Source organism: Camelina sativa, chromosome 10 (assembly GCF_000633955.1).
Source record: "Camelina sativa cultivar DH55 chromosome 10, Cs, whole genome shotgun sequence".
Classification (NCBI taxonomy): Eukaryota; Viridiplantae; Streptophyta; class Magnoliopsida; order Brassicales; family Brassicaceae; genus Camelina; species Camelina sativa.
In genome coordinates, this window is record NC_025694.1 from 7,863,648 (window position 1) to 7,874,745 (window position 11,098).

Consider the following 11,098-nt stretch of genomic DNA (forward strand, 5'->3'; position numbering starts at 1 on the left):
TGGGATTTCTAGGATTGAACTAATATGGCAGGATCTTGATCTTCACGGTAAGCTTTCTCCATCTCTGAAAACACTGACCGGCAATAAGCCAAATCCCTCTCCACCAGAAACTGTTCGTATATGGCTTCGGGCGATGGAATAAATTCCTCCAAGGTTTTGATTGCAAGCATCTCCATCTCTCTCGTATCTTCCATCTCTCTCGTATTATCAAAAAAAAAATGTGAGACCATATATTTAGCAAAAAAAAAACTGCTGGATGAATGTTAACCTATAGTTAGAAGTTAGAACTTAACCATGATCGAAATAAATCTTGGTGCCTATTAGTTATATAATATGCTCCAACTTTGCCCATCGTAAAATTCACATGTAAACTATGAATATTTTTTTTGAGAAAAATATAATTGTCATCTCTAAATGTTGACCGTGTGATTTTAAATTTTAAAAATTCTTATTTATCTCTTTTTAATTAGCCAATCAAAATACAAAAATTTGTCATGTTATATTTTTACTATTATTTGAAAACACACTTCAAGAACAACTTTAGTTTTTATAAGAATTAACATACCCATACCATTGGGATCATATAACTAAATTAAATCAGAGATAAAATTGTCTTTTGATCTCTCCTCTTATCAGATATACACGCGGATCCCGGCTCAAATCAGAAATCATCAATAATAAATTCTGATTTGTTTTGCAAAAATGGTTTGTTGGTTTGGTGGTATGAGAAAGCAGATACAAACGACTGTGCGATCCTCCTCAAGTCCAGTGGCGGATCCAGGAAAATATTTGGTATGGGCACTGAAATAATATAGTTAATAAATATTATTTTTTTTTGTTTATGTTAAAGTATATATTTTGCATTTTTGAATATATTCTAAGGTATGAACTATGAAGTCCAAAAAATGAACCAAACTTTTTGAAAGTATTGTTTATATTGGTTGATGATTATGCTTAGTTAGATACATACTTAATTTATTAATTAGGAAATACACAATTACAAACTTATCATTCATTATAAAATATAAATATTTGTAATATATTTTAAATCACTTATCTTAATTATCATATCACACAAATTTAAAGCCTAAAAATAAGAAATTAACTACAAAAGAGATAAAAAAAATTAATGTTACTAATATAATAGTTTATTACTTATATTTTTTAAAATTAAGATATATGTCTACTTTGTAATAAAAGAAATGTGAATAAAGTGAAAATAGAAATAATTCATATAGTTTTATTTAAGAAAAAAATGGAATAAGAAAATGCCTTAGGTAAACAAAAGACTCCAACAAATTTAAACTGACCAAAAGAAAAACAAAAAAGAAAAAGAAATATATCAAGTGCTAAGGGCATCTGCATTGGGAGAACATTTTTGGGTGTTTTTAGAGTAAAAATATTATGAAAATAATGTAAGATCATTAGTTTAGATCTTTTGTTAAGAAGTTGGTTATTGGGAGAACATGTTTAAGATCATAAGATTTAATAATATAATAATCTTAAACATATTACAATTTTAAAAACTTTAAAAACTTTAAAAAATAACATTTAAATTGCAAAATTAAAAAAACTTATACTAAAATTCAAAATACAATACCACATTTTTATGAAACAAAAAAACATTAAAGATATAAATAAAGAAACAAACAAACATATTACAGTTTTAAAAACTTTAAAAAATAACATTTAAATTGCAAACTTAAAAAACTTATATTAAAATTCAAAATACAATACCAATTTTTTATGAAACAAAAAAACATTAAAGATATAAATAAATAAAAACAAACAAACATATTACAATTTTAAAAACTTTAAAAATAACATTTAAATTGCAAACCTAAAAAAACTTATACTAAAATTCAAAATACAATACCAAATTTTTATGAAATAAAAAAAAACATTAAAGATATAAATTAAAAAAAAACAAACAAAACTTCCTCCAAACAAATAAATGTTTTCTCCTTTACAAAAAATTGTATTCATTCACGAGTTGCCACATCACCCAAGAACTGACCCAAAATCAGTTCTACATCAAGAACCAACAACATGTTCTTCACCCGCTGTTCTTTATATTTTTAATTTTAAAAAGGCTTAGAACACCCAAAGTGTTCTCCGAATGCAGATGGCCTAATTGAGAAACGAACTCAGGACCTAATGCTTATCATTGGGAACAATTACCAACTGATCTAAAGATTCTAATGGTATATTGTTAATAGCAGAACATTTCTCTTTGACATCAAATCAATAGCAAATAAAGGTGAAAAAGTAAACGATTATTTCTCTCTCTAACAGTGAGTTCGCCCTAGCCGCCGAGTAACTCGAATTTTGATCTCCGTTTACCCTCTCCGGTAGTCGGCGCTCCTCGCTGGTGCCGTGAGAGGGTCCCTTTCTCTTTGCTTAGTTTTTGGTGTCTTTGTCTCCGACTCTGTTCGATCTGGTTTGGTTTGGTGTAGAAGTAGGCTTCTTGGCTTGGTAAGTGGATCTCTTGGTCTGACTTCTTTGTTGATCTGCTAGATTGCTAGTCGGCTTAGTTTGTTTTCAAGTTAGGGTTCTTTTAAGCAGAAACTTGGCCTTCGATTGGGGAATCTTATGGTTTGTTTGGAGTTTAGAGTTTGGTTTTTAGGAGGCGGATGGAGCTGTCAATTCTTTTGGGCTTTGTGGTTGCAAAGAAGAAGTTTAGTATTTTCTGGATCTGGTAGATCCACGGTGCAACTCGAAGACTATTTTTCCTTCTTTGTTTGATCCCTCCCTAGTGTTGTCGCTGCTCATTTGTATATCATCGTTTGAAGCCTTCATTTTTGTTTGTTTGGTTGTGATTGCGTTACCCCCCCCACCCCCAGCCTTTGTCGTTCCTCTCACCCTTGGTCTGCTTGCCTTCCTTTGATTCCCATTTGGTTCTTTCCCTTTTTAAGCTTGGGCTCTGTTTTGTTGGGAAGATATGCTAGTCTTCTAAGTTGGCAGTTGGTTCTCCTCATTTTTTGTTACTCGTTTGTGGTTGATAGCTTCTTGTATCCTCCTTGTTCTCATTTGAGTTCGAGTGTGCAAGTGGTTAGGCTTTGCTCCTTGTCTCTGCTTTGCAGATCTGGCTAGATCTGATTGCGTTTTGGAAGGCTTCTATCTAGACAATAAAGGACGCTGCAGTCGTCGTCGTCGCATCCGGAAGCGTGTTCGTGTCTTCGCTTTTCGGGTTATGAAGGCTTGGTTCTGGTTCTGAGAGATCAGCTTTCAAAAGGATATGAGGTGGCTGATGTTATTGTTGGATTGGCCGTGCACATCCTTGATAAATCTCTTCTGCATGACTTCAGAGAAGAATTCCTCATGCTTATTAAGATTAGTATGTTTAGTAAGGTTTAAGCCTAGGTGTCTTTGCTTATGGTTTAAAAGTTTGTTCTCTCTCGTTTTAGGTTTCAGTTTTTTTGCTTTGCTTTAAGTATTTTGTGTTCATGTTTAGATTCCAGGGAATTCTCGTTTTCTGTTGGCTTAGACTTTGCGGACATTATGTTGTCCGCTGACTTTGTATCTCACCTTTGGTACCAAAACTAGTTCACTAATAAAATTTTAGACGACAGAAAAAAAAAAAAAAAAGAGGATCATGAATGTGTGGACTATTTTCAATATTTTATTAATTGTTTTTCACCACACTTGAAAATAGTCCACACACTCGTGATTTTTCACCAAATAAAATATTGAAAATAATTACATTACATACAAGTATACAACCCCACACACTCTTGATTTATCAACATATTTATTATGAGTCAATGTTTGGTATAAGGAGTGTAATTATAAGATTTGTTTGAAAACTTAGGGAATGGTACGCTGAAATAGCAAGAGAGAGTTTAAACTTGGGGTCTAGCTTGGACGATGTAAATATGGCCACCTTTGACAACACCTTCGATGTCTTGAGGAGAACCATAGAGCGTCTCTATCACATTTCCAGCTTCTGCAATTGTTGAGAACAGGCGCATTTGAAAGGCTTTGTCCACTATTAGTGGCTCCCTTGAGTAATCCACCACCACTTCCTCCGCTTCATCCATTATCACACTGCAGCAATTACACCCTTCTTCAGCTTTTGAGTTCCGAAAAAAGACTGAAAACAGAGAAACACACATAAACAAACCTGTCGTAAAGTCCAGCGCCTGCGTTTCCCTCGAGATCCTCATTGTTTGAGTCTGACCGGAATATGATTGAGGGTTTAGAATACAGAGCTATCCTCTTACTTGGGTAGCTGATCACCTGTACAACCCAAAATTTACCACTCACTTTGTTAAAATTCTATTCATTTATAACTGAAACTTAAGAGACAAATACAATCTTTTTGTTTCTTACAGTTGGAGACTTTAGGTTCGTTTTTTTGGTGATGAAGCTCATTGCTCGTCCTGGATATGCTCCAACCAAGGTCTCTCCCAAACCCTTCACAACCTGAGAAAACACAGTTTTATGATAATTGGATTTTTACTTGAATTTTTTTGAATATGGAGCAAGTTCTATAGTTTACCTCTGTGTATATTTCTGTAGAGTCACCAGAGACAGGATTATTTGTGTGGATGACAAAAGCATAATCGCCACATATGACTTCTTGAATTAGCACCGCCATGCAAACGGCATCATGGTCAAGCCTAGTTTTTTTGCAACTGACATAAGCTCTCTCATTCCACTTTGAAGCCCAGACCTATGGAGATGTGAAGATCAGGAATGCACTTGGTTCTTTTCATAATACACTTACATTCAAAGAGATTCCTACCTTTTTGATTGCCATCCACGATCGGTTCCAACCTGGTTCATCTCCAAGACCCGACATTCTTTCACTTCTCAATTTGTTCATCAGTTCATTTCTCTACCAAATATTTAAAAACCCAACATGTGATACATATAAATCATGAACAGAGAGAAAGAAAAACAATTATATGACCAATTACCAGAGCCATTGGAGCGCTCATTTGTAAAATAGCTTCTTGAATCGCCTTAAGTTTTGTCAGATCTCCTCTGTTAAGAGAATCCTTAAAGGCAGAAATCTTGCGTGCTACATCCTGAAAAGCAATGGATCCGACAAAAATAAAATATATGAGAGGGCTCTGTATCACAAACTCAATGAGGATTTGATTTGATCATGTGGTAGCCATTCCTTGCAAAACTTTTTAAGAGTTTCAAGAAAAGAGAAATTGATAAGGCAACATGATTTTAGCTATACCTTATTGGAATGATCTGAGAGTGCATTCTCAAATGTTCCGAACGGAAGAGCAACTGAGGTAGGTATCTTGATCCATGATGGAACTCTTTCTCGTAGAAACTTGATGTTGTATGATTTTGAACCAACCTACAAAAACTCAGTCAAATGGTATTCTCAAAATGTAACTTTTTATCTTCACGAATCTGGTTTTTACTTACCATTTCATCAGTGAATTCCTTGGATGATATCACATAGTGGCCACAAAACTTCTTCCCCTTAGAGATCACTCCCCGTGGAACCGAAGAAATATAAATATGACGGACAGAGACATCAGAGATGTTGCCATCACTACAAGTGATATAAACTCCGAGATATCAGAAAACCCATCTTTTAGCGTAAAGAACAGTGACGACATAAGAGTTCGATTACCTGATACGTAAACCAGTAGACATTGTATGAATAGATATTGCTCTCCCTTCCTTCAACTTGAGATTCCTAAGAACATTCTGATCGAAGCATGTAGCAAAGCATATCTGCATCAGACAAACTTGAATTGAGAAGCGGACATATGTAAAATGTGAACATCTTGGTTCCTATTTTTGCAGCATTGTGTAATGATATATATTGGATCAGAAAATAGTACATGCCTTGCTGTTTCTTGCTCTAATAGAGACATGAGACAAGATATCAATCATACTAGGAGTCAGCACAGCAACAACGCCATCAGGGATCTCCTCTTCTCCTGTGACTTTACCAGCGATAATTACAGTTGGCTTCGAGTAAACTTTATTCTGAACTACAATCAACTCATTTACACAAACCAAAAACCCATATGCATCCGCTGAGCTGATAACCTGCCAACTGCTCAACCAGATAAAATTGGTTTAGAGCAAAAAATAAATAAATAAAGGTTCAGTAACACCTTCTACATGAAGTAGTCTGAATTATAGTCTGTTTTTTTAAGCTCAAAAACGTATCTTACCAGCCTAAATTCGCCATTTTCCTGAGAGAAGGATCAAATCTGTTAACAAGAGTTGATAGAACGGCCCCTGGTCCTGCTCTTATAACCTCTTCAGTGAAAACATCAATCTGAAATAAGAAACCCAAATGGATTTCTATTAATATATATATATATATATATATATCAACTTTTAGACATTATTATATAAAGAAGAAAGTGGAGTCTAATTGAAATATACCCCATGCTTGTCAATACGTAACAGTTGACCAAGATATTTTGCTGTAGGCTCTATTAATCGAAAATAATGCTGACATCTATCTGCAAGTACTAGTTGTAAACGGTCAAGGACGGCTTTTGTTTGCAATGCCCACTGAACATCATGAGGTCTGTAAGTCTCACTGACACGGTACCAATCCTAGACGCGAAAGAGAAGCACAAGTATTATTCGTATAAGAACACTGAGAGTCAATCTTTGAAAGAGAAATAACGGGAAAGAGTTAGAAGATATAACATGCCTTTGTGCAGAAGATAATTTCTTCATTGTTAAATGTAGATAAGCACAGATTCTCAAGCACCACGCAAATGAAAAATATAATTTCCTGTTACAAAGAGGGAGAAAGAAGATCATACCTCACTCTTAGGTGTAAAGACTAATATTTGCCTACAAGGAAAAGTATAATAGTTTTAAACTACAACAGTAACAGATACCGGTGGGTTATTGATGTTTAAGGAGATGAGTCTCTTCTCTATTGTTGTTTTAAAACACGACTCCAAAGCAATGTCCAAAAATAGTAAATCTTTAGCCCTCGGACGAGGTGCTCGTAGTGCAGGGTGTAACTCAATGCGAGCATCAACTAACTTCTGAAAAATTGCATAAAAGTAAGCATAAAAAAACAAACAATACGGAGTAAGACTGGCAATAGGAAGGATATGTGCTATTAGAACCTCTATTAGGGAGTCAGTGTTCTCTTCGTGGACAAGCCTCTTAACTAAATTCAGTAGATCCTACCATACAATGGAAATGAACGCTCTGTTAGGATTTTGGATGTCTTTATAATGTATAATATATCTTACTGGAAAAATATACTATGAGGATATTGTACCTGCAATTTTGGTGATAAACCATTGACAGCAAAGACATGATGACCCTGAAAAAGAAAAAGAAAATGAAAGGATGAGATATTATTCTAAACAAAGGTATGGTTGTTGAGGAGGATATGTGTCCCAGAAATCAAAAAAGTTTGGATCATGAACTATTTACCTTAGATGGAGAAAGGAACGTATCAATAGCAGACTCAAGGTCTGCACCTGAATGAACTGCCTACAAAGGCAGGTAGAAAACAGCTCGTTTAGATATTCAAGATACTGAAAGTAGAGGATGAAGCTAAAGGTTGTTGTGTAATGTGTATATTCCTGATATTACCGGTCCCAATTGCAATGCAATCATAATCTAATGAAGGCCAGAGGGATATATGTTCATCATCACAATAGTGTTGGGCTTAATTACTAAGCTAATTACAGTTTGCGCCGAAGAATTCTTTAATGGATCAGGAAAAGAAAATTAGGCTGAAAGTGCAGAAAATAGGGATACGATTGTTATTATAAATACCTTTAATGTTTTTAAGTACATTGTAAGGTCACGGATGAGTCCTTCTTTGCCATCACCTCTGAAACGAGGCTCTGATACTATGGGACGGTCATAACTTGCAAGCCTTTCTTTTGTGATACCATTGGCCTTTAGTGTTTGCCAGTAAGCATCGATCCTAAAGTCAGATCTCACATAGTTTAAGAGAGCCTGTGGCAGAAGAATAAAACTCATCAGAGATTCTCCACGTGAAAAATAAACAGATATCACATCTCTGATTTACCAATCTCTAGATGTGAGTAGCTTACATCTCTGATTTACCAATCTATAGATGTGAGTATCTTACTTCATTTTGAAGCATATTTCATCATATATATATATGTACCTCGCAAATTATCACATCATCTGCGCTACTGTTGTTGTGCAGCTTTTGGTGCCACTCTTCCATCATGCCGGATTTGCAGTGGTTATTTCTCTAACAAAAGATAATAAAGACAAGTAAAGGTTAAAGACGTAAAAAGAAACTACTCTAACAAGACTAGGAAAAGTTTTAGCTGCAGAGATGTTGAATTATATACCTGAATAACAAGGATTTCGTCACGGATTCTCTGCCCAACATCACCTTGACCTCCACGACCCACAAGTGCCATAGTTAGTCTCACAATTTCTCTCTTTATTGGTTGCTGCAAATATATTTTCTCCATCAAATTGGTGAATCTTTCTAGCGCTTCACTAATTTCCCTGCATAAAAAGACTTGAGGCATAAAAAGTCTGATCTTAAGGAAGAAGACATATGATCAATTAAAATTAGCCAATGAAACAATAGCTCTACCGAGGTTTCACGTTATAGTTCTTATTCCAGGTAAGATGTCTGGTGGCCATGAACCTCATCCACACCATTATACCAATACAACCACCTTCTCCTTCATCCTTACAACGCTCGGTCAACTCTGTTGCGATGTTGAACCTGCCAAGCTATGCATATCAGAAACTTCACTAACATCTAAGAAGGAAAATTAGGTTTCAGATACTTTGACTTACCTGTGCATCAATGATCTCTCAGCTTCTTTCTCTCGCTCAGATATTTCATCAAGCAACCATTTAAGAATATACTTTCCATCCACGTCAAGCTAATCAGGAGAATAAATATGTTTTAAAAGTGAAATATAGTAATAACAACATCCCAAACCACTGACGGTGTGATGGCTTTAACTCACCTTACCCCTGGTACTGGCTGTTGATTTCAGGTTTACAACGAAGTTGGCTCCATTATTGTTTACCCAGTAGCCTCCAGACCATATCACAAATTGGATACCAACAAAACCGACTTGTTTTAAATTTATATCAATAAACTTTTCCAATGCGAAAAAGATGAGAAGCGTTAGTAGATAAAAGTAATAATAGAAGTACTTTAAAACAAAAGACGGCAATCGCTGTAAAAAAATATTCAGTGCATGTTTTACCTGATAAGAGTGTTCTCTGTTCGACATATCTGTAAAATGTGTTTGACATGCTCCATGAACAAGTTTTGATTTATCAGGTAACACATCAGGTGGTGGAATCTATTTAGAGTTAAAAAAATCAGTCTTTTATTGAGAAGATTGTGATAAGACATATATACAGAAGCACGAACATCGTACCAACCACTCTCCTGCAGAAGACTTGGCGACTCCCCAATGGAGAACTGTTGGACCAGCCATGTTTGTGGCAACCCATAAGCGACAATCTCCCTTAACATCTCTCTGGAGAACCTAACAAAATTACATAAGCCAGAAATTATCTAGCAGTTATTAAAAACTACCAATAATGAATTGACTGTATAAACAAGTGGTATTACAAACCGTGATCTCATAGTTTCTGACATGAAAGATTTTCTGTGAAACTACATTTTCTTTGCCGATAGATCTCTTGGAGAGTTCGGCAAGGACTGTACTTTGCACACTTCCATTTCTGTTGATTGGTTCGGCATATTTCTGTAACCATTTCTGAACATCATGCTTCCGTCGATATGATTGGTTCATTGATTGATGTGGCTCACTGGTTACTTCTTTCTCCACTGGTACTGTAGAGTTAGCGTGCAGGTCGTCCAAAGATATTCCTCTAGCGAGCTCCGCTTGGAGCTCTCTTATTGCGTTGTCATAGTCTATCTGAAATGAAATAAATGCAAGATACGAGAGACAGCACCGACTTTACAACTCATAAACACAGAGATGAGTAGTTTAGAGCAAGAGTTACATCGCAAAGCAAGTAAAGAATTACTTAATAAAAAGATCAGCGTATCTACTTAATGGACCAATTTAACCTGTTGTTCACGTGCAGAGCTTTGGGGACGGCCCCTCCGGTCCCATATCTTATGTGCTCTTCTTTCTATCAGATTATTTGGAATCCGATGATGAGCATGCAGATCATTCCAGGGAATCTCAACCCGGAAGTTTCCATTTTGTTGTTTCAACCTGAAATTTTCATTAGGCATCAAGTAGAGACGTGAACTGCACCCCGTTCATCCCTCAGAAGACACAAGTATCAAGTATGACTCAATTATAGAAAAGAACGAATTACGCACCATCTGTTATGGCTACCATCTTTCAACACAAATTCAATCGCACGTACCCTTGGATCCCGCAACTCAAGGATCACTACATAAGCATTCCCACTCTGCAGTAGAGAGAAGAAATACTTTGCTGAAAAAAACTGACTTCTAGATAAAACCTTGTAGATAAGCAAGAAATGTAAGGGTTATGTAGACCTTCACAAATGGAGTCTGCAATGCACCTTGCTTTGAGGAATGTTCAGATGGGACAAACCAGTTGCTGTAGATAACATAAGTCAAAACATACAGATATTTAAAGTATAAACTCTGTCTTAAAGATCATTCATCACTCACTTATTCCCTTGGTAAATACAACCCCAATGAAGAATCCATGTGCGAATGCAGTTCTTAATGTGAAACTCAGCTCTTACACTGCTCCCATTCGGTAAACCAGTGACAGTGATCTGAACTGATACCAAGATTTAGTCCAAAATCTGAAATTATAAATTCCAGCAGGACAGCAGAAAGAACAGACCTGCAGCTCCATCCCTTCTATTAGCTGGAATTGTTGGACTTTAGAGGTTGCCATGACAGCTATTCATAAAAAGAGTTCACTAGTTAGCCTCAACTAGAAATCTAGAATTATGAATGATCGCCGATAGTTTCAAACAATAAAACTCGAATTTCCAGTTGATGGACCACAGTGCACTACTGTCATCTTGAAACAGCATCAGAGTAACAACAACACTATTTATAAAGCGTTTATATTGAGTATTGACATGCCTTCTTCATGCATAACACATCAAAAAGCAAAACTAATTGTCCGACCAGTTTTTTTCCTCACGTTTA

General features: G+C 35.6%; 1 protein-coding gene across 3 annotated transcripts in view; it reads right to left on the reverse strand.

The window, feature by feature from the left end:
• Positions 3,686-11,098, reverse strand: part of LOC104717833 (alpha-glucan water dikinase 2-like) — a 9,366-nt gene continuing 1,953 nt past the window's right edge. The window contains exons 1-31 of one of the 3 annotated variants that reach the window (XM_010435465.1): positions 10,785-10,874; positions 10,604-10,713; positions 10,466-10,529; positions 10,283-10,374; positions 10,022-10,172; positions 9,561-9,866; positions 9,360-9,470; positions 9,183-9,281; positions 8,937-9,071; positions 8,761-8,849; positions 8,552-8,686; positions 8,298-8,460; positions 8,105-8,194; positions 7,744-7,929; positions 7,396-7,455; positions 7,238-7,282; positions 7,080-7,139; positions 6,843-6,995; positions 6,650-6,733; positions 6,373-6,549; positions 6,156-6,262; positions 5,821-6,034; positions 5,603-5,706; positions 5,392-5,521; positions 5,195-5,320; positions 4,923-5,033; positions 4,748-4,840; positions 4,502-4,675; positions 4,333-4,425; positions 4,124-4,239; positions 3,686-4,047 (exon numbers count right to left, since the gene is read on the reverse strand). In XM_010435465.1, the coding sequence (XP_010433767.1) occupies positions 3,843-4,047; positions 4,124-4,239; positions 4,333-4,425; positions 4,502-4,675; positions 4,748-4,840; positions 4,923-5,033; positions 5,195-5,320; positions 5,392-5,521; positions 5,603-5,706; positions 5,821-6,034; positions 6,156-6,262; positions 6,373-6,549; positions 6,650-6,733; positions 6,843-6,995; positions 7,080-7,139; positions 7,238-7,282; positions 7,396-7,455; positions 7,744-7,929; positions 8,105-8,194; positions 8,298-8,460; positions 8,552-8,686; positions 8,761-8,849; positions 8,937-9,071; positions 9,183-9,281; positions 9,360-9,470; positions 9,561-9,866; positions 10,022-10,172; positions 10,283-10,374; positions 10,466-10,529; positions 10,604-10,713; positions 10,785-10,838 (3,837 nt within the window). In that variant the 5' untranslated portion in view covers positions 10,839-10,874 and the 3' untranslated portion in view covers positions 3,686-3,842. Of the gene's footprint in view, positions 4,048-4,123; positions 4,240-4,332; positions 4,426-4,501; positions 4,676-4,747; positions 4,841-4,922; positions 5,034-5,194; positions 5,321-5,391; positions 5,522-5,602; positions 5,707-5,820; positions 6,035-6,155; positions 6,263-6,372; positions 6,550-6,649; positions 6,734-6,842; positions 6,996-7,079; positions 7,140-7,237; positions 7,283-7,395; positions 7,456-7,743; positions 7,930-8,104; positions 8,195-8,297; positions 8,461-8,551; positions 8,687-8,760; positions 8,850-8,936; positions 9,072-9,182; positions 9,282-9,359; positions 9,471-9,560; positions 9,867-10,021; positions 10,173-10,282; positions 10,375-10,465; positions 10,530-10,603; positions 10,714-10,784; positions 10,875-11,098 lie in introns of those variants that run through there. The other 2 variants (XM_019231199.1, XM_019231198.1) reach the window with 2 other exon arrangements.